Genomic DNA, 23,995 nt, shown 5'->3' with positions numbered 1-23,995 from the left:
ATCCACTGGGTTGCATACAGTTCTAAAATATCTCCCTTATAAGCCTTTTTACTTCATTTTCACAACCCAAAATATTAATTCTTAAGATAATAGTTTTCAATTTTGGTTTCAGCATGCAAACACCTTTTAGCACCATATCTTTTGCCAGTTTTGAGATGTATAAAGGTCTTTTTTTATTTAAAAGGTCATATTTAATTAAACACTCAAAGAAGCTGTGGTGATACACAGACCCTGACAACATACTATTAATAAGGTCTTTACATCCCAAAAAGCTCTGACAGTAGTTGATCCTGGAATTGATGCAAATTGATCAATGGCCCCAAGTAATGCCATATGATGAAGTCAATGCCTAAAATTATTCTTGTAATTACCATGTTAATTTACACACTCTATTGTTATTGTTTGTAGTATAATAAAACTTAATGGCCCCAAGACAGACCAAAGTCTGATGCTAGCACTGTAGCTATGTATAGCTAGATTTCAGTCTTGCACTGGTGCAGATGTCACAGCAGAAGCCATGGCTCACATCAGTTATGGAAAATTTTAAGCTTTACTGTGCTTTGTACAATAGCAATAATGTTGCCCTGGGTCTGGCTGGGATGGAGTTAATTGTCTTCTAGCAGCTCCTATGGTGCAGTGTTTTTGGATTTGTGACTACAATAGTGTTGATAACACACCAGCTATTGCTGAGCAGTGCTTGCACAGCGTCAAGGCCTTCTCTGTTTCCCAGCTTGCCCCCTCAGCGAGTAGGCTGGGGTGCACAAGAAGTAGGGAGGGGACGCACTTGGGCAGATGACCTGAATTGACCAAAGGGATAGTTCATACCATGTAACAACTTGCTCAACAATAAAAACTGAGGGAGATAGGGGATTAGTCTGGCAGGTAACCACTGCTCAGACACTGGCTGGGCACTGGTCTAGATCCCTTGGGGCTTTTTCCCCCTTCTTTCCTTCACTTATTAAACTGTCCTTACCTCAACGCACCAGTTTTCTTGCTTTTGCTCTTCCTGTTCTCTCCCCAGTCTGGCTGGGGGCAGGGAGTGAGCAAGCAACTATGTGGTGTTTAGCTGCTGGCTGGGGTCAACCAACCACAAATGTATAGAACAGTATAATATACAGAACAATTCTATACATAGTATTTTGTGTGTAGTTCAATATGTAAGTGTGTTTAGAGACAAGTAATGTGTTCTTAGAAACTCACTTGTTTTGTAGATTGGGATGGTGTAAGGATGTGACATTACATCAAAAATGAAATGGAAGATCTTTTCTGAAACAAGGTTAGTTTCCTAAAGAAACAAAAGTACTGTGAAGATGTTGCAACTGTCTGTGGAAAACAAGATCTAAATTTCACAGAACTGAACGCTGAGTTTAAAGAACTTCTCTACTTTTGTGGTAGAACAATTATTGCTGGCCTAAGGTCAGGGCAAATCCTTAGGCTGTAAAAGGTTGAGAGAGCATTACCATCCCAAACAGCTCACGACCAGCAAGACAAAACAGAATGAATGGACAAAGTGACACAAAGAGATGATGTCATGCAGTTTCAGCACCTGAAACAAGCATTCAAGTTTCTTCAACGGAAGTAGGTCCTTATTGCCTCTCTAAAAATGACTTTCAAAATACTTTCAGTAATAATGTTTAAACTGATCTCACAGCATGATCGCTGTATGTCAGAGAAAAGAAAAACTCTTTATAGTAATTTCATTTTTTATATATATTATTTAAGTTACCTCAACTAGCTCCTTCACTTGAACAAAAACACCTTCTAGGCATAACTTTTTTTCAATCAGAAAAGGGACAAGAGTGTAGACAAGAAATAAAGACACGACAGTCTGGCCAAGGGCTCTAACAGGTAGCATTCTGCCTCAGGGGAATGAGTCAGCCTCAGGAGGTTAACTTAATTCTCATGAACTCCAGAGATCACATGTGATTTCAGAGACTCCAGCAGACACCCTGAAAGTAGAGTGTAAAGGTGTAGAGGAGATATAGACCAGTCTTATCTTCTTCCACCAACTTCAGTATTCAGTTCCAACTGAGAATGCTATTGCCAAATATTAAAGTGGTAGTAACATTATTTTACCAATATCACACAGGTCACATTTATAATATGGTGGGTTGGTTTTATTTACCTGTCTTCAGTCACAGTTTCTGCTTTAGTTTTAAAATTTATGAACATATACGTTCAAGCTACGTGGCTCAGCTCTTGGGTTTATTTGTACATATTTGCAGGAATTAAGATAGGGTTTTATTATCTTTTACATTAAGAATAAAGTAAACAAACAAGCTGTAGAATGTGTTAAAACCCAAACAAAACAAAAAGATACACTCAAGGGAATACCAGAGTGACAATATTATCTAAAAGCTAGCAGAGCTAGCGAAGTTTCAAAAGCTAATTCAATAAAGAGCTGAAAGGAAGAAATACATCCAGTAAAGCTAAGTATCAGATTTATATATATGATTTAAAATAAACAATCTTATGTTGATTGGCACTGAGAATAGTGCTCACAACTTCACAGAGATCAATGGAAGATGAAAGCACACATTGCCTGGAAGAAATGCCTCACCTGACGACCTGTAAAAATTTCATTTTACATAAAGATTGAGAAATTGCAGTATGTACATACAAAATAATGTGGTACTGCAGTTGCATCTACAACCCAATTTTCCACATCCATTAACACAAGCAAATTTGAACACACATGAGCATAACTAAGGATCTAACAGACAAGATCTGAAAAATTAATTGAAGTCATTTAAAATATTACCAGCCTCTTCTACCCTTGTGGCAAAACCTACGGTTTACAGTCCAACATCCTAGCCCAACCCTGCCTTCTTCATGGCTCTGAGCTACGGATGACAGACTGTGAACTAGAAAAGGTGAATTCAGTCATATCCCAAACCCAATTATAGTAAGAACATCTGGAAAAGTGTAGACAGATTTGCACAGTGTTGTTTTTCAACTACTAAAGCTAAACCCACCACAGCTTTCCTGACAAAGCCCTTGAGTCACACAGTATAAAAGGGGCCTCAGGATTTCAGTATTTGAAAGCTGAAAACTCAGCTTCTCGGCATTTAGAACTACAGACCCACAAACCAGTTAAAATGCAATAAGGAAGAAGAGTATTAAGGTACAATGACATAAATGAGAAACTGTGTTGCATAAAATTTAATAATCTGATTCCTATCATAGGTAAGATTTGAATTTGTACACCCATGCTGGCTTAAGTTGTGTTATTCCTGCTTGCCATTAGGAGAACAGAGGGGAGAAAGTCTCACTTGGCTGGCAACTGTTTAAATACTATTATTTCTCCACATTTCTCCAAAATACCTTTGCTACCAATCTCATCCTACATCTTCTACCAAAATACCATTCCTTCTTGATTCAAAACCATCGAAAACAAATGATTTATTTATAACCATTTATTTTCAAGTACAAAATTGAGAATGTTCTTGGCTGCATTTTCTTAACCAGCTCCAGGTGTGGAAAACCATAGGGAAGAATATTAAAAATATTTCAACCTATATTTGACATTTATAAGAAAAGGAAATTGAATACATTGTGCTATGTCCTAAAAGATAGTTCAAAATTAATAGCAAAGTTACTTAAGTCACAGCCAGTTTTTAATTTTAGATTGTTTTCAAAACAAACCATATTTAAACAAAGACGCAGCAATGGCCTTATTCTGGCCAATTACAATGTAGTTTATATTTCTGTAGAGAAGTACAGAATATATACTTAAGAGTATACTTGTGTGTTTTAAAATTCCCTTTGTGATTCAAAATTAGAGTTTTTTGTATTACTGGTCAGCTTTTTCTCCTTTTCTTTTCCAATCCTCTCTTGATAACTGTTTAGCTTCAACACTTTCGTTTATGCCTGAAATCTTGTCTTAAAAATCTGTTTCTTTTCATAGCATTCTTTGTAACATGGCTTTAGGTAGAATGAAGCCCCTCTTACTACATCAGCTGGGCACCTCATTTATAGAACATACAGCAGATACTTACTGATATGAGGGACATTTGGTCATATATAATATTACAGCTTTACAGTTATATAATCTCTCCTGTACATTAAGCTTTAAGACTGTCAAAAATTTAAGTTGTAGACCCAAATGTTTTCAGACTGATGCTTTTTTTATAAGTATTGGCAAACACTCCATAGTTTTCATTGTACCGTTGCTAAATTTTCAACACAACTACCATGTTTTGTGACCTATAACAGGGAAAAAATAGTAGTTTTCTTTATAGCAGAGAATGAGTTGAAATATGTATAATCAGCGTGGGATGACAGGCAGAATATTTCTGTCAAAATATATTGGTTTCTAAAATTATATTTATGTGAAATGGGCAATAATAATAATAATTTAAAGTCCTATTTACTTCAGCATTTAAGTCCTACCTCATTTACATTAATTTTTTCCCCTGCTGTAAATTCTTTGGTTTCAACAGAATTACCTCTGATTTACACAGGTGCTAGCAAAACTAGCACCATTCCTTTAAAACATCATATATTACAGTTATTTACGCAGAGAAAAAAAAGGCACTGACAGAGATTAGAGCTTCACACACATGCAGTAAGAGATGCGTGGGATCTCAGAGAGTTTATTATCTGAACAGTTAGGGCAGACAAAGTCAGCACAGTTATACCAGACATGGCAAACAAAGAATATTCAGGGCAGACCAATAAATACTGGGGTGAAGCAACACTCCAAAGGTCACATAGCAGGTCAGTGACCAAGATGTGAAGAGCACCAAGATTTCCTGATACTCAGTTCAGTGTCTGAGCTTATGCTATCTTTCTGCAGAAACACACGCAAAGCATAAAAACTATAAACCAGATGCCCTGTGTAAGACCACTGCACTGCTGGAACAAACGTGCTTGAAACCTAATGTAAGAGGTCAGCTCTGGCATTCCTTACACTCTTAAAAAAATTCCATAAATCTTACCAACTGTGTTTTCTTAAAATACTGTCACTTGGTTTTTATGATTCCACCCTACTAGAGCTCTTCCCACCTCTCTGTAGCTCTTTCGGCCTGTCTGTTGGGGAATCCCCTCAACTCCCACCTTTCTAAATTACTGTGGAGACTTCACAAGGCTCTGTACGTGGGTGCTTTCTGTTCTCTCTGCTTCAGCTTGCTTTCTTAGTAATCTCATCAACATACATTGAACAATTATTTCTACACGAACTCTTAAATAAATCATTACTGAAGACCTTTCTCCTCCTTTCCAAGTTTTGCTACTTTTCCTGTCATTTTGCCAAAGAGTTTTCCAATTACTTCAAGCCCAGAGCCTTTACCATATACTTTGTACTCATGAGTCCATCCTCCAAGTCTTCCAGTCAGCCCTTTTTGCAGTCAACATAGTTTCTATCTTTTTGACCCCAAACCAGCCATTATCTTTAAACTAGGCATCTTTAACTACCTCCAGATTATGCACAGGGCTAAGTATCAGCTTTAAAAAGCAGTCCCTCCAAGCCATTTAAAGGAATCACAGGTGGATCTATACCCTTCCAGGGAGTGCACTGCAGAGTCTCCAAGTAGGTCCCAGCTGAGCGTGTTGCAGTCTCATTCTCTGAAAAACTTAGAAGATTTTTTTTTCCCGAGGCAGAAAAGGAACTTATTTGCAAGTTGGTGAGAACAGTTTCCTGTTCAGCTGTAGTTTGTTGGATCTGTTCACACAGTATCTACTATTTGAGAGTCACGGTCTTTGAGAATGGTTCCCAGGTACTGTGAGAAAATGGAAGTAGCACTAATATCAACAAAATCACCTGTGTGATTTGCATCTAAACTTTGCATGACACATACATGCGCAGCTACAAAAACCTGACATACCTTGCAATTTGGTTACATAGGTTGAATCATTTAAATAAAATCCTCTAAACTCTTAATACAGAGTGGGATATAAAAGAAAATTCAACATATTGTAAGCTACATCTGTTATCATCTTTACCTATCATAGTCAAAACCCAAAGGGAAGTGCTATCCTTCTAAGCCTAAAAAGCGAAGAAAAAGAAGAGTAAGGAAAAGCTTTTCAAAATCTTTCTATTTATTCTTCATTTTTAGTAATCAAGATTTTATCCATTAAGACATCTACATTATATGCTGTTCCTGGCATACTATATGCATCACTAACCATATGCCTTCTGTAAACTATAAGAGTTCAGCCATTCACTTCATTCATTAAAATTCACAGGGCCTATTATTCTGTTTACAGTCTAATAGATATTCACTGTCACTATTCAAGCCTCTGATTCAATTTGCCTAAATCCCAGATGCAGAGTAATCCTGATGGAGATTAGCTTAATTTATCACCAATTTAGTCTCAGAACCAAGAAAGGTTGGTATTTCATAATAAAAGCTGTGTTTCTCCTTTTTTTCCTAAAGCAGCACGCATAGTGAAAAAGAAGCAATAAATGCCTGATTTTGTTTAATAGTGAGATTTGTTCAGTTACACAAATTTTGCTTTGCATATAGGACATCTTCTTTTAAAGGTGTATATTCTGCATATAAGAATACTGATTCTCATCAGACTGGAACACATCCCTGTAACCAAATATTATGCTGATTCTGACTGAACACAGATTGGCAGACTCATCATCCACTCCATACAATACAAAATAATCACTCTGGGTATACTTTTCTAGGTTAAGTGTTGACAGTTTGGAGTGTAATAAATGAAATAGACTTATCTTTTGGCTTCTAAGTGTTCCCAGTGGGGAACATTTTCTAGCAACTTGAAGTCATGTTAAAGGTGTCCGCTTTCGAATCAAAACTGACAGTGCTGATTTACTTAAGTGATACTATCTGCTGCTGTTTGCAAAATGTCCCAGTGACCTGCTGAAGAAACCTTTGTTTGGTCAAACAACACTTCCAAATTGGCACAGTTCATATACAATTGTGTAAACTTTTCAAAATAAATCAATTTTTGTCTGCATAGCAAAATACAGTTCTATTTCAATAAAAAGTCCATTTTTGCCAATTATAAAATTTTACAATTATCTATTATGCTTAGCATTTTTAGATGAAGAAACAAATGATCATTCAAATGGCATCCGGCATCTGATCTGAGTACCCATATAAAAAGCAAGTTCTGCACACCCTGGGCCTGAAGAAGTTGGAGCAGCAGTACTGCCAAGGAAACTGAATCCACACGGTTTGAGAACACATTCACCAATGGAAACGTCCTATCAAGAATATTTCTTACTATCTCACCACAGCTGGAGAATTCTGAGAGTCCCCTGCAAGGATTTACTTCTATCCAAAGAACTGACTTTGCGGCTGGAAGTACAGGCAGTAGCAGTGTACTTGTGTTCCTCTCTTATTGGAAAGGAGCTGATAATATTTCCCAAATATTTGAGCCTCCCAATCCAACTAATAATTATCTCTTTTTTTTTTTTTTTTTGAGATAAAGAGAAAATAGGACGTCATCTGCCTGTGGTCATTCTGAGAAGAACATGTTTCCTGGCAATGCTCTATCTTCCCCAACACAGAACAGCTCAAGAGAAAAAGACAACGATGGTAAATAACAGGAATTTGCCAAATGACAGGAATTTTTAACGTGAAAGTGGTGAGTTGTTAATTAGACTTATTCTTTGTAACAAGAAGAAGTTTCATGTGACATTTTCAATAAGTTTCATGTGACATTTTCAATTAGCACTGCCACTAAAGGGCAGTCCCCGCATCTCTAGCCTGCAACCATGTAAACCTGTCTGTGCTCTGACCCTCTGTGGTACACAAAAGCTGGTGCTCTGGGTTTTCAAAAGGTTAACTGCATTTTCATGAGCTAGCTCACAATTGACCCATATAATGTTTATGATGACATTTCATAAATGGAGGAGGGAGGAAGTTTCATAGGGGCAGAAATGAGCAGTGACGGTCACTCAGAGGTGGAACTTTTTAACAGAAGTGTTAACTTATATTAAACTACGGCCCAAGATAGCAGTGAGGAAATATGCCATGCCAAAATTGATGCCAGCATTCAAGGTAAACTGCAGAAAGGTAAGAGAGACTGACATATATTGGGATATAAGGTAAGCTGACTGAATGGCAAATGACTGGCAGAACATCACTCAGCCAAGGAGAGGTGGAATAACGCCTCTGACATGCGTGACTGCATGTAGCTGTATGTCAAATAACAGAGCAAGGAGAAAATGCACCTAGCTTAAGCCCTGCTCTGAGAAGCAGAAATGAGGGCAGATGTCTTAAGAGAGTGAGTGCTAGATCCCCAAGTAGATCCACTAAGCTTGCCAAGTAAACTGCCATGGGTCTTGATTTTGGCAGTCAATTCTATCAGATGGTTATACTGGAGACCTATCAAGAACCATGCCAGAACAGACCAGATGTGAACTGTGCTTCAGTGGGTATCCTCTGTGGAGGGCACACAAGTCCAGATCACAGAGGCATTATGGAAGTGAGAAATGCTCTGAGCTGACTTTGAAGCATTCAGCCATCACCTATTACAGCTGCAGCTGAATATAGGTGCCTTATCAAAACTTCAAAACATCTTCCTCAAGGTCAGAAGAGTTCTAATATTTTCATGCTGAGGCAGATGTCATCACTGCAGATTAACTTATAAAAATGAATTTTGCTGATATACAAGTTGAATGGGACAGACAACACTACTGAGTCTTGAGCTTACCAGGGTCCGTAACAGCAATATATGGTCAAAGTCTAGGTGAGCTAAAAAAAAAAAAAAAAAGTAAAAAAAAAAAGTACAGTAATGCAGGAAAACAGAATTCCTGCAGAATTAGGTAGGATTTTGGACAGTTTCATAGCAAACTAGTATGCTGTACCCTATTTTTGATAGACATCCAGTCAAGTAGTCTAATAGCAGTTTTTTAACTTTATCCAGTGGCCATTTTCTGCACATGTTGTCACAAGTACTACAAACATAACAAAGAACATTTGCTCTGGTTGCTGTGCTGCATGTAACTGGCAAGATCCACCTGAGGATCTGATACTACAATACGTGTTACAGAAAATGCTGAACAATGGTACACTATAGAAATTGGATGCATGGTTCAAAGAGAATTTATGGTGCTGATGGAAGCTGGATGGGGTGAAAACATGTAGCTTTATAAAAGTCAACTAAAATATTCTCAGACCCACTTGGTCCCTCTTATAGGAGGGGTCTGGTAGTTTGTGTTCTTCTGTAATAAAAAAGTTTATTGGGCCTATCTTACATTATACTCACAGCCTTACTTTCATTATTATTTATCAGTCTTCATAAATGCCATTGACAACTTTTACCAGGATTTGATATCTAATTCTGTCAAAATGTTTAATAATCCAGTTTAGCTCTGATCTTTACAGAACTTTAGAAACACCTAAACTTCATTAATTACTTTTCAGATCAACTGCACATGCCATTTTTAATCCATTTAACATATTATTGATATTGCATAGCCTACATTTTTTATCTGAATGTCTCAGTGTTAGGTCAGACATCTTAAAAACCAGTATATTAAAATGAATAGTAACCTTTATCAACTGACTTGTACTGCCTTCCAGAAGAGAAATCAGATTTATTCAATGCAACTTATTTTCCATAAAGCCATTCTAAGAAGTATAACTATACTCCTGTGCTTTAATACTTTAATAATTGAATTTCATATCAGATTTTCATTATTTTAGCCAGAAATGGGGTCAGACTAACTGACCTAAAAATACCTATCCTGACTGCCTTTTCTGAATATTGACTCAATATTAACATTCTTCTAGACTACTCTAATACTCATGGCTGTGTTATAGTATATATACACTTACTTCGAATACTTATTCAAAATGAGGATCAGCAAGAGTAAAATTCCTTAACCAGCCCTATCAAGTTGTAAGCTATAGAAGTTCTCAATTTAAAAATGCTACTTCTCTCTAGAAATTGTTTAAAATCCTCCATTGGCTACTAATAGACTGGGGATGTTTCATCATCTTCATCTAACATCAGCCATCTTCCTTCCAGATACAAACCAGAAATATTCTTACAAGACTTCTACCTTTACACAGTTACAGAGTTGCTTTATCTAATAATGGGTCGTATCCATCCTGTAATAGCTATCTTATTACTAATACATTCCTAAATCCTATCCCTTTACTATTGTTCTTGGGCTTGCTACCCACAGATTTCATGGTGATATCTTTAGCCTCTTCTCCATCCTCCATACTCTATTGCTGCTCATATTTTCAGGTTATTATCTATAATCCATTTTCCATTTCATTTATATTGCCTTTCTATTTCTAAATATTGTGTTCTCTTTCCTATCAAACTGAAATAGATAGTTATAAAAAGCTACCCTCTAATTATGGAACTGTGTTTTTTTGGTTACTTAATAAACTATTACAGTGCACAATTTCTATTCGTATTTTCTACTCACCTGTATCTTCCTCATAACAGCTTTGGAGAAATGAGCTGCTCTGAATCAACCTATTTTAGGTGCCCTGTTGGTTCCCACACGTAATTTAGGACATAACACCTGATCCCTATACCACTCTCCAACAAAAATAAGTCCAGTAATGACTTACAACATATTGGATACAGCAACTTTTGTTTGTAAGTATTTCTTCCACAACTTTTAGAAACTATTACTAGATTTTACAATCTAGCAATTTTAGTTACTTGCATAAGTGTCCCAAACTGGGCTCCCCATAGCAATGCAATGCTTTATTGTACATTACAAATATGTGCTTATCCACTAACTCATCATATTCTCTAATTTGAAACAGTGGTGTATATCAGACTCCTACCAGAAACCTCTCCCCCAGGTTTTGTAACTTAGTATATTGATCCAAATGGATTCAAGATCCTGTGGTTCTGAGTTATCAATAATTCTAAAGGCAAGTAACAGTGTCTGCTATAAACAGAAAGAGCCTCTCTTCTCTGAAGTTCCTCTGTTGTCCTATTATTAGCTGTAGCTATTAATTAGCAATGCTGAAATGATTTAATTGTTGTATGTTAAAAGAAGAACTGTATAATGTCATGAGAGACATGGAACGGCTAGAAAAAGTAACTGCATTCGATTGATTAATGAGAAGATTACACTTGCACTCAGAAAAACAAGTAAGGCTTGTGAAGTGATCAGAATAACAAAGATAAGAGGGTCATACAAATATGTTAAACAGGTTAAGCAAGAGACAGTTTAAACTTGATTAAACTTGATCTCTATACAGAAAAACTTATTTGAGTTACTGAAACTTGAGTGAGAATCAAGGTCATGGGAAAATTGACAGCCACCTGGAAGGAGAGAGTAGAAATGAGACAGACCAGACTTCAAAGGAAGAGCTGGTACAGGAAGGAGCACTGCTACTTCTTACTGTGCCACCTCGATGTTCCTATGCAGGTTATAGCATCAGATACATAAGAGGTATTTTAACAGGATTTACTTGATATACTACACAATTCCACTGGAACACCAAGGATTTTCAACTACATTTTTTACAGTGATATACTGTGAATCAAATCTGATTTCAGAGAACTTTTTTCCATAAATATTTAGTACCTAACTAAACAAAGCAGTCTACCGAGGAACTCCCTGTTCATCAATATTTGACTTACAGACAGCATCTTTATTTTCAAAAAACCTTTCTGCAGAGGAACAGTAGTCAGCAAAAATGTTACTTGAAATATGCATGCATATTTTTTATCCAGGGGAGACACTACATATTTAGCTTTATAGAGAAACTACATATTAACATTCTTTTCACATACAGTACAACCATGTAAATGCTAATGAATATTCATGGTAACTAACAGAGAAGCAGTCATCTTATTCAACTGTGATTCAAAGTATCATAATAGTTGCTAATAGGTGATTTTCCTCACTACAGCTACTTTTGAGAAAAGAATATCTTTTACTTTCTCATTTTCTAATTTTTGACAAACTTTTCATTATGGAAGTATGCAAAGTATTATTAGTACAAACACTTGTTTATCTCATTTGTCTATAATTGCTACTGCAGTTTATTCAATTAAGTCACTCCAAAATTCATAGCAGGCTGAATGGAGACTGAATTGCATCTCCCTATCATTCATAACATAGGAGTATTTAATTTAAAAAAAAAGATAACACATTAGATTAATTCAGACTTTCCCATACTTAGCCAAAAACAAGCATGCAGCTGTGGAAAGAACACTCATTTCTTCCTCTTAGAGGAAGCATTCTGTATTAGAAGAAAGCACATTTCCCCCCATGAAAAATAACAGTTTGTTCAAGAATAGGCAAGATACTTCTGAATCACAGGGCACAGTGATCAGTTTTATACCACTTTCCCAAGAGTTATGAAACAAGGCAAAGAGAAGACAGCCTTTATTTTAATCACAAACTTAAAAAGGAAAATAACTCATTTTTTAAATAACAGCCACACTTTTTCATGAAAGTCAATCCTCATTTTCACCTTAGATATTTTAGCTTATAATTTCTTTGAATTTAGGATTTTAAAGTCCATTCAACATTGTTCAGTCTTTTTTCATAATAAAGTTGATGTGAATTTTGCAACTGAACTGAACATGGGATCATTGTAGAATGACTTGTTATCTGATGATGACAGAAAGAAGCTAAAATGAACAAGTACTTAAGTTACTAAATTTTAATCCACAGTGGAAAGTTATTCACGAAGAGATAACTATATATGCCTTCTTTTTACAGTGCATCAAAATACCACTGCTCTTTACTTCGGATGCTATCAGACTTGCTCAAACATATCTGAAAGCAGCTCACCTCTACAGAAATCCAAGAACAGTAGAGAAGTCCATCTGTTTCATGGGTTAGTAAGATACAGCCTTGTCTGAAAGTAGGTATATGGTAGATATATGCTAAATTCAATAGATATATACTGAATAGGCATTATAATTCTTAGTTACGTAGAGGGTATTTCAGAAAAATAAATAATATTTATATTTCAAATATTAAGTTACAAAACACAGATTAGTCCATTCTGCAGAACTTCACTCTGAAGTAGTATGATGAAGCGATCTGTATAACACCACAGACACAGTATTATTGCATGATCACTGTAGCAGATTATTAAGTATTTAACCAAAATAAGAAAAGAATATTCTACGTACTGCTTTTAAAACTGCTTTCAATTTTGCAATATAGAGGCTTCCTTATTTAAAATTTCTGTAATAAAAAGCAATGCATGTGGAAAATGAGGTAATTCACATTAATCAACAGATATGAATTATTTTCTTAAATGTGTTGGGAAAATTTTTTCTGCACAGTAATTTGGAATACAACTAAGCACTTTTTGTCGTGAATAAGTACACTGGCAGCCATATACAAAAAGATGACCAATAAAAATTATGGAAGTCTATGGAAGTCTAGGAAAGAGACCTAGAGCCATTGACACTTTCTTCCTGTTTAGACCAGTTCAGAGCTGACACCAGGCCAGTGAAGGAACTTCAAGATTGTTCCAGAACAGGGAATGCACCAAAAGATTAGTCTCATTTAATCTTTTACGTTTTGCTTTCACTCAATAATACCTTTATTTAGGTGAACACTCAAAAGAAAATCAAAACTCAAACCTTCACAAATGTCATGAACTCTTCGACTTTGTCATTGGTGAGCAGCAGCTTCTTCTGTACAGTTTCCAAAGCCTGCCCACTCTGTTTAGCCAAGCCATGTAGTTGTTGAGATGCAGTAGTCTCAAGTTCAGTCATGGCACATTCAGTCTCCATCATTTTGCTCTCTAGATTGGTAAGCTTGAGATCCTGAAATACATCCGCAGAGAAACAGCAGTGATATAATAAAAGCTGATAGACAGGTATGGCAGACCACAAACAAACGAATGAACAAACCAACCTCCCACACAATGGTTAACATCACAGAACATTCAACATGCAACACATAAAATGTAATTTCATGGGAAAAAGTAATTTCATTTTCAGTCATTATGTCCATGTTTCAGCATCTAAATTTCAGTGACGTGACTGAATTAAATCAGAGAAACACATTACTATTATTCTGCTTTTTTTTCCCTTTCTGTATTTAAAAAGTCTAAGCTGATGAACTTGCAACTTTTCATTTGAAAGTGAGGTATGAAAAGGTTCCACAGTGGAGCCATCACAACTCTAATATACCTTTTTCTCCAACTCATCTTTAGCCTTGTGATACATCTGCTCATACTGAGACTTCTCTTTTGTAGCTACATTAAGTCTTTGTTTCAGCGAGTCGATGGAAGTTTTTTTGTTCAAACAGTCTCCAGCCAGTGCCTTTACCTGAAATAATGAAAGGCCAAGAGCAATCGACTATTACGATATAAAACTGAAAAATGGAAATCAAATCAAAACTAAGCTTACCTATATTGCATAAACATACCTGTATTATATAATTTGATTAAAGTACCTTTTCCTGAAATTAGTCTTTAATAAATCTCTACTGCTGATCCAGTAGAGATCAGTTTGCACACAATCTTGTTACATAGTCTTGACTTGTATTAAGTGTAAAGAAAAGCTCTTCATTTGCAGAGCTGTTTGTTTATATATGTTACTGTTACAGTGTATGCAAAAGGGAGCAAACTACAACTTCCACTCATTTCTTCTATCAGAGGTAAAAACATTAATTAAAACTCAGCTGAGAAAATGATAACTGTCTACAAGTTAATAGTCTGTAAAGCCTCTTAGATAATAATTATCACTTTGCCATACAATGCAAACAGTGATTTTGGGTAAAATGAAATAGACCAATGCTCCTAGAAAATCATTTAGCTCTCCTGACAGTATTAATCACAAAGTTTTCCTGACAATGTCGAATAACAGGGAATTTCTTTGCTCTTCTGCTGAAGATAATGTAAAATTTACCAATTTGATTTTCCACATGGAATAATCAAATTAATGTATGGAATTCAATTCTCTGGAATCTGAGAAATGCAGCGTTTAAAATACTCAAAGAACAGCATTAAAGTACATTGTTCTACTCTAAATCTTTTGTCTAAAACCAAAACCAGGTATTTCTCTCATGTCATACTTTAGCTCCCTTGCCTACTCATGCTCTCACTCTCTGGCTGCGGATTTCTTAATAACACCTTATCTTTGGCATGGAGGGTAAGAGAGTAGCTCTCTCTAGAGCTGAAAGTGCTATATGACTGTAAGCAGAGATAGTGCCTGTGGTATTCAGCAAGCACCCGCATTCTAAGAAAACAAAAGCAAATTGATAAAATGTTTATTTCTATTTTGGGGTCATATGCTGCATAACCTCACAGACAACCAAATATTATAATCTTTTTCTGGAATTAGAGGCCAAAGCACAACACATTGGTTGGATAATATAGAAATATGCCAAAACATATACAAGTTCTTCTAGCTTTGGTGAAATCATCCTAGAATTTTGCAGGAGAACATGATTTGCTATAGAAATTAAGCTCTACCTACACAGACAGAATTTCATTAAGTTAAGAACTGTGAATCATTCATAATATTGCAGTAGACAACAGATTAACATATTAAAGCATTTAACTACTACAGCCAGGAGAGGTGCATGGACTTCATTAGCATATGTCATGTAAAATCACCCTTGTTTCAGGTCTACTGTATTTGATGAACTTACAGTGCATAAAACTAAATCTCACTACTTACAGCATATCCTTGCAACTCAGTGTTCTGAATACTTTAATATTTAATTACACCTTTTATGAACATACATTAAATTATGCTGAATCCATCCAAGCTATCACCATAGTGATAGTGGAGGGAATTACACCCTTAAATTAACTGTATGCTGTTTGCTTAAAGCAATATATTGATTTAGTATGTATAGCATGTTGAAATAACTTCTGTAAATCCACCAGCTTTTGCTTTTCCTAAAACTATCAATAGCAAGAAAGAAGTACCTTTCTCTCAAGACTTTCTAATGTTTCATTAGAGGTTTTCTCATTTTCTTGATTTGCTTTTAGACGAGACCTTAAGTCTTCTATCAAATGTCTTTTCATATTAAGGTCCCTCTCCAATCGAGAAATCCTAGAAGGGAAGAAGTCACACTGCATGTCACTGTTAGAATATATTGTTAATATGCAACTATTTTAAACAACTAAAAAGTATAAATGCAGTAGACAAAGTATCACTCCTGTAGCTTTAGAATACTTTTTTAAATAAAAGCTGATGCAATTCTTGCAATTTACCCTATTTGCAATTCTTGCAATTTACCCTATTCGCAACAATTAAAACCAGTTTCAAGTCTCTTATTAAACAGACCTATTTCTAAATATGCAATTTATTTGTGAGTTGCTTTTTGCTGTGGTTTATGCTCTAACTTGTCTGATCTGAAATCGTAGTAATTCTTCTTAAGCTATTATCAAAAAAAGGCAAAAAACCTGTTGAAAACACAAAATTTAATTAATTAAATTTTTTTGATGTCTGAAGCAGGTATCATTCAAACACTATTTTGTACAAAATTATTTTTAAAAGAAAGTAAAAGGGGGAAGTCTCCTTCCATCCAACTGAGTAATACACAGAAATACATGAAAAATCTCTGTCCCTATAATATGTCAGATGAGATAGTAATTCTTAAAAATTGCAAAACCTAGAAATAACATCAGCATTTTTCAGAAACTTCCCCAAAAAAGAAACTCCCATGTACTACAATGTAATCTCTGCTCAATGAGAAAATTATGCCTTATACAATGCCTCCACCCTTATTTTAATATTTTAAATATAAACATAAACAATACCTGAATATGTTCAGATTTCTGGATTTTTTTTTTTTTTTTTAATGAAGGCAAAATGAATGATGGTAATATGTTCAGGAATAAAACATTGTTGATACCATGTCAACACCATATTAAAAAAAACCCAGGAAAATAGTGCATCTTAAAATTTCTTGCATCTACTTCACATTTATACTATTAATGTTATTTTGTTGATTATATCTTAACAGTTTATGAAAAAGCAGTATCTATTTTATAAAGGAATCATGTTAACCAGTAACTCTATTTTAAATTTAAGTTTAAGGCTTATGGTGGAAAAATTCAGTTTCATTTTGAAACAGAAAATACGCAATGTACACAATTTAACAATTTTAAGAGTTCTCTATTTTTGAAATGAACTAATTTCAGATAAGTAAACTGCATTCTTTCTACAAATAAAAAAATTAGAATGGTTAGAGGACTTAAACTCTGGGACAGGCAAGTAATTCACTGATATACTAATAGGTTATGTTTATATAGTAATATAATTGAAGAACACTATTACATCAGTTAAAGTAGGTAGAACAAAAATTTCAGTTGAATACTTCACAACAATACATGTGAATTTCAAAATGAGTAGTAAACCTTAATCAATTCAAATAGGAACAAATACAACTGTCCTTTTGAACTTTTCATGAATATAAGACTGGATATTTAATCTTGTTTAAGCATCTGAACCTTGACATGTCTCTTAGCCCCTAGGCAAAGAATTACTGTATTTGAAAGGCTGTGTTTAACAGTGCTGAGGAATTCATTTAGATTTACATCAAGGATAAAATAGTCTACTCTAGGGTCTGGGTATTCTTATTGCAATTCAGATACTGTACCTAGGTAATCACTCATCAGTTTAAACAAAATGCAATTTTAGCATGTACTGCTCCAGTTTCTAAAAAAAACCTGTACGCAAGATTGCAGAAAAAAAAAGAATAAAACATTCTCTTAAAAATCTATTTAAGAACGGTTAATGTTGTAACAATTATACAGCTGCCACTGGGTGGCACCAAACACAATGGATAGAAGAGTGAACATACTTCGCTTGTAGTTCCCGAATCCGTTCTTCTCTTTCCTGGACTTCGTTTTTTAGTGACTTAATGGTGGTTGATTGCTTAGTGATTTCATTATTCGAATTCTATATTGAAAAATATTAAAATATAAATAAAGCAGACTGAATATTATCACAGTCAACAGTAAATTTGTTTGAAATAATGGGCTGTGTAAACTTCCACATATTTTATGAATGTTCTTCAACATTAATTGGGACAAAAAGAGTATTCTTACTTTCTAGCTACACTTAAGCAAAAGTACATTCCTTGGAAAATATGATCAAAATCAGTACTTTTCCATTGCTTTAATAATGTATGATTAATAGATGTTCCCCAGGACACCTGCAAGCCCAGTGCACCTACCAGGGCCACATTTTCTCTTGCATAGCATGGTCAGCTGAAAAGGTAACAGAAAAGAAGAGAAATAAAATCGGATCTTCATTTGAACTACATCTTTGAATGGTATAGTTCTACAGCACAAGGGGCCTACATCTACAGAGCGTACAAGACGATCTACAAGAGCGGTTGTTTTTGTGTCCCTTGAAACTCAAAGCACAAGACAAAGACATTTCCATTTGGGCACAGTAACACAAATCCTACATTTCAGTAACAAAAAGGTACGAACCTAACTTTCAGGCACGTGTAACTCCAGTGAAAGAGAGTTATACAGTTGTTGGCCTTTCCTCATCGTATGTAGTAGGAAGTAAAAAAAAGCCTCAATTCATCCATGAAAACACACAGATAATCTACCCAAGATTTAAATACAGAACAACTGTATTTAAACAACTCTAAAGAAATAAAAATACAAAATTTAACTAAGTAGCCATCTTAGCAATCTGAGCATATGCATTGAATGTCATTGCTGAAAATGGCAGCTCAAACATACCGCATATAGAGATTTCAGAAATCCAAAAGGTGTTGCCAAAAGACACATATGCGTTAAGTGTATGCACAACATATATGTGTGCATATATGCATTCAGGTTCAGCCACTGTACTAAAGCTTTTTACTCATTATGTATAAATAATAAGCGAACAGATCAGACATGCTGTAAACAAAGATACTTCAGGAGAATTTCTCTGCTCAGTGCAGACTTGTAACGCCCATTAACATTAATAGGAGTATTGTACATAACTCTGTGCACCTCAAGGGGAGTATATATTCTTGTGTGCATAGTTAGATGTAAAATATTGTTCTTAATAACTTGTCTAGTCTATTTACTGTTATTATAATGTGAGGTATAACCAGAAAATTGTTAAAATGATGTATGCTAGCAGAATATTCCTGAGTTTCCTGAGACCTGTTTGCTGAGCTTGAGCTTCATTAGCGTGAAGCACAGCACCCAGTTACATGGTTTACACACCAGATATGAACTTGCATACTTAGGTGGGCCTCTGCACATGCTCAGAGGCAAAGACATATGCTTATGGTATTTTGCTTCCAAACCCACACCTAACACATTTCTTCCTATTGGCAAAGATACAAGGAGTCATTATATACAACATAAACAAACACTGCAAAAATAGCTCTGAGAAAAAAAATGAACTAACAAAACTGGGTACTTTGAGATTTTGAGCTATAAGGAAAGCTTTTGCTGCTTCCACACTCAGACATTTAGGAGAATAACTTTGTATCTCCTTTTTAAGAATGCTAGATAGCCTGGAACAATAGTTGACAACTTTTGCCAATTTCTTCTGCTAAAAATGACTTGCAAGACTTAAATTTTTGAAAATTATTAGGTCAAAATAAGGCTAAGAATTTCAGTAACTTGATTTAAGTAGCTTTTGAGGCCTTTATAGTCAAAACTCTCATCCAATTCAGCAACCAGTGAATTTACTCTACTAATCTGGATTTGGGGTCACAGGCCATGTTTATTCTAAATGTAGTTTTGCATACATGGTTTTTTACATTAAAAATGTAATACATATTTAAGAAGGAATTAAAAGTCATGTTAGTATTTTTGACATCAGATTTATATATGCTTGCTAAATGTTTCCTCTGCTGCAGAAAGAAAAAAAACTTTGATTTTTTCAGCAATATATTTTGCAGTTCACATCTGGCAGACAAATAAAGTAGGCTTCTAGCATGAGTGTTACTCTTAGAGAATTTTACAAAAAAAAAATCCTCATTTTTTATTTTTCTTACTTTCATAGAGCAATTGACTACTGGGTTTCTGGATAATGAGGACACTCATCTAAAAGGAACAACCCTAATTAGCAGAAATTACCACTCGCCAGCAGCAGAAGCAGATTAGTCAAACCCAAATCTAAAATCAACACTCAAGAAGTCAGCATGTATGGTTTCAAGATCTCTTTCTCATAATTAAAGTAGATCAAATTATGTGGCTTTTCACGGCTACTCCCTGCTGCCCTCATCTCTTTATCAATGTGACCTACCTTTACTAATCCCTGAATTTAGATGTTACACATCCAGTGTGCTATAGCCAAGATCTGTAATACTATGATTACCATCAACAGCTAAGAGGTCTGAGCACTACCCACATCTTGTGTGCTAGCACAGCTAATCCAGTACTCAGAGCCAGAGCCAGCTATATCACTCAAGTAATATGTCCTTTTCTTCTTCAAAGTTGATCCTTTGGCAGCCAGCTTGCTAGTGTGCCATTTCTTCTAGCAGCAAGAAGCTGTACCATTTTGACCTTTTCTCTTTCCTCAAATATTAAACACAAAATGATGGAAAAAACCAACTTTAAGACATTCTGTTGCACATATATTTCCTCCAGTTAGAAGAGAAGAAGAATTAATATGTTCGAGCCAGGCCACCTGCTGAGAAAGCTCTCAGATCAACACAGTCCAGCATCTACATCATCCACATATAACAGAATCAGTGGAGACTGAAAAATGAAATCATCAACAAGTTAGTATTTTCCTATCAACTAATCTACAAAAATACAAATACAAAAAGAATGATGTCTCTTTGAAGACAAGAATAGTAGTGACGTATGGGTAACATAACACTGTTACATTACATGAGCTGCCCCATCAGCCCAAATTCCATGCTCCCCTTTCACAGACAGCTATTGCTTACCTCCTCTTAAAGGAAGCAAGGAATCAACACAGTTCTCATTGAAGTAATTCCACAGCACTTTCCAACAAGACGCATTTAATCATTGTGTGAAAACTCAGCAAGCCTCCCTGTCTGGCCTATTTGATCTGCAAAAATTGTTTTAATTGTAACTTTTAATTCTCCTGCTTAATGACTACATTTCTACTTAACATCGAAGGTTGTCTATTAGCACCTAAGTTGCTAATCATTGGCTAAGATACATAAATGATATGCATATGTGAGTATACATATATCTGCTTGACCCAGTTATGAAATACTGTTCATATGAATTATCCTCAGCACTAGATAATCTGTTCTGTCACCTTTAGTTTCCACTGCAGCTGTTTCATCTCTGAATCAATGTTCTTTGAAGGAGCTGGTGTGGCTTCACTCTTGCCAGCAGTTCGAGACAGATGTTCTCTCAACTTCAATTTTCCTTGTAAATCTTCTTTCTCCTGTTGCCACTTGGCCAGGTTGGAGGTCAACACCTGTTTTACAAACAGAAGAAACAATCACAATTGCATCCTAAAAATATTTCTGCTTGATCATATGACATGCTTCTCTGGTTCAGAATTCAAGAGGAATGAAACAGTATGTATTATCTGTAATTATATTGCATAGTGGTTGAATTCTCTAGTCCATGCAAAGATCAAATCTGGCAGGAAAGAGAAGTCAACTAACATTAAAAACAAACAATTTTTTAAAAGGCAAGCTAATTCAATTTTGACTGTACACATTGCTATTTTTACCATGACAGGCAAAAACTATCATACAAAACTGTAACAGTAGTTACTGTTGAAACCTGTTTACCTAGAGCCTCTCTGGCATTCAGCAATTATTTCTACACAGAGCTTGAAGAAATACCAAGGCGTCTCAGACACCAATGCGTATTAAAGGTAGTTAAATGTCAAATCTGTTTTAATGGTGATCACGGTAAGCTCACTTGAATTGCTGTGTTGACAACTGCTATAAAACATATACCCTTCTTTTGGCTTTTGTTTTGATATTTGTAGGGCTTGTAGAGGTTAAAGCAAAGTGGACCAGCTGTACTAAATATCTTCTGGTTGGCTGGTCTTTACTCACGTTGTGTTATTTCTTCCCTTTCACATATATGCACCATAGCCAGAGAACCACATATTCCATAACCTTGACTCTAGGGCTGAGGTACTTAAGTGGTAAAAGCCAAGCTGGAGCAGGACAGGATAACAGATGTTAGTTGTTTATTCCACTGGGTAGGTCTTACCACCTTATACTGCAGCCAAAACACTTCTCATTTAGCAACATAAATGCTAAGTCCAATTAGCAGACGAGGCTTGTTAGGGATTTAGTTCAAATAAATAACATGCAAACAAACTCTCAGTCTTGTTGCACTTGATTGACAACTGACAGGACTTATTCAATCTTTGTAACAATATATGTCACAGTACTCCTTATAAAGATAATCTTCTAAATAAAATATTTGTTTTAATTTAAATAATATTGAATGTTGTTCTGTGAAAAGAGGAACAGAAATAATTTTCATGCTAGTGGTTAACTTTCACAAATCTGTAGTTAGCCGAAAGCCACCAATGGCCTAACAACTCTCTGCTCCTTAAGAGGGTAACTACAGTACTATCTTATTATAAAGATATAAACTACCTTATTAAATAAGGTAGTTTAACATAAGGAACAATTATACAAAATGGTATTGAAATCTCTCTAAGGGCAAAAAAAACTTGCTTTGTGAAGAATCCTGATAAGAAGCTGGAGAAGATACTAAAGCTTGAAATGACTAAAAGTGTGCCCGATTATATGCTGGTACACAAAAAAACATGGGTCAGAAGGTCAAAGATAGTGTTCTATTTCCAAGCATTTTATTATTTAACTCCAAAACAGATTTTATACTGTTTGATGATATTAGAAAAAACTTTTTATATGCATGTGTTTATATACACACACACTTCCATACCAATCATCTGAAGATCACATATATATACAAATAAAAGAAAAACTACTTATGCTCCTGTTTATTCCAATTATGAATGACATGAGAATGCTTGTAGATTTTGCATTAGCTTAAAAAAATATCATGGATACAAGAAAATGCATCCTGTATTTAAAGTTAAAACTCTAGTATTTCACACTTAAGTGCATTTACTAAAGCCAATGGGCAGTTTACAAATTTATCTGACATAAGTACTGTTCTTAGTAAAGGGGTTAATCTTTCCATTCTCTTCTGCATCTGCTGTCATTGAACAAGAGATAAATAGTGCTACTGTATTTTCTAATTGGCTATTCCTTAATCTGATATATTATTCTCACAATTAATACAGTCTGAGTAAAAGACAAAATGAAGGCTACTTTAATAAGCAAAACCAGTAGTAGTACAGAAAGATATAAGGATTAGGTTAATTTGTCCTGTATAGCCAATATTTCTACATGCAGAATTTCATGATTCAGTGTCTCTATAATAAATTATTCATAAAAAGAAAAGAAAAAAAATCATAGCTAGATCAATATCTCTGATTAAAATTAGAAATGCCCCCATATCTGCCCAAGATAGCTCATGACTTTCAGGAGCTTCTCAGGCTACTGCTGCCACCAAAATGCATCTGGTCTAAAATGCCGTGATTGCAGTGTCCACATTCCCAAAAATGACAGCAAATATATTGAAAAAGAAAGGGCTTTCATGGGAGAGGTGCCAAAGAGGGCAGTGCTACATTAGTTATAGAATTTACTCAAGTGAGGAGGTAGGAAAAATTATTTAAAATATGAATGAATGTACGTAAATTCAGAAACAGCATCAGAACTACGAGGGTGAAGTGAAAGTAGTATATGATGTACAAGACAAACACCCCACAACTTGCAAAAGCAGACGCAGACAGACACGCAATTGCAATCAGAGATATAGAATCACAGAATCATTAAAGTTGGAAAAGACCCTTAAGATCATCGAGTCCAACCGTAAACCTAACACTGCCAAGTCCACCACTAAACCATGTGCCTAAGCATGACATCTACACGGCTTTTAAATACCTCCAGGGATTGTGACTCAACCACTTCCCTGGGCAGCCTGTTCCAATGTGTGACAACCCTTTCAGTGAGGAAATTTTTCCTAATATCCAATCTAAACCTCGCTGGGCACAACTTGAGGCCGTTTCCTCTTTTCCTATCGCCTGTTACTTGGGAGAAGAGACCAACACCCACCTCACTACAACCTCCTTTCAGGTAGTTGTAGAGAGCGAT

The 23,995-nt window shown here is 35.3% G+C and overlaps 1 protein-coding gene across 1 annotated transcript in view; it reads right to left on the bottom strand.

The window, feature by feature from the left end:
* The window catches only part of CNTLN (centlein), a 217,583-nt gene that overhangs the window by 14,898 nt on the left and 178,690 nt on the right, over positions 1-23,995 (bottom strand). Inside the window, exons 19-23 of the mRNA XM_019470756.1 lie at positions 21,094-21,258; positions 17,696-17,793; positions 15,813-15,939; positions 14,065-14,202; positions 13,510-13,695 (exon numbers count right to left, since the gene is read on the bottom strand). Of these exons, the coding sequence (XP_019326301.1) occupies positions 13,510-13,695; positions 14,065-14,202; positions 15,813-15,939; positions 17,696-17,793; positions 21,094-21,258 (714 nt within the window). The remainder of the gene's footprint in view (positions 1-13,509; positions 13,696-14,064; positions 14,203-15,812; positions 15,940-17,695; positions 17,794-21,093; positions 21,259-23,995) is intronic.

This window comes from Aptenodytes forsteri, unplaced genomic scaffold, assembly GCF_000699145.1.
Source record: "Aptenodytes forsteri isolate BGI_AS27 unplaced genomic scaffold, ASM69914v1 Scaffold46, whole genome shotgun sequence".
In the NCBI taxonomy this organism is placed as follows: Eukaryota; Metazoa; Chordata; class Aves; order Sphenisciformes; family Spheniscidae; genus Aptenodytes; species Aptenodytes forsteri.
The sequence above is the reverse complement of the archived record's forward strand: the minus strand, read 5'-3'. Positions and strand labels throughout refer to the sequence as shown.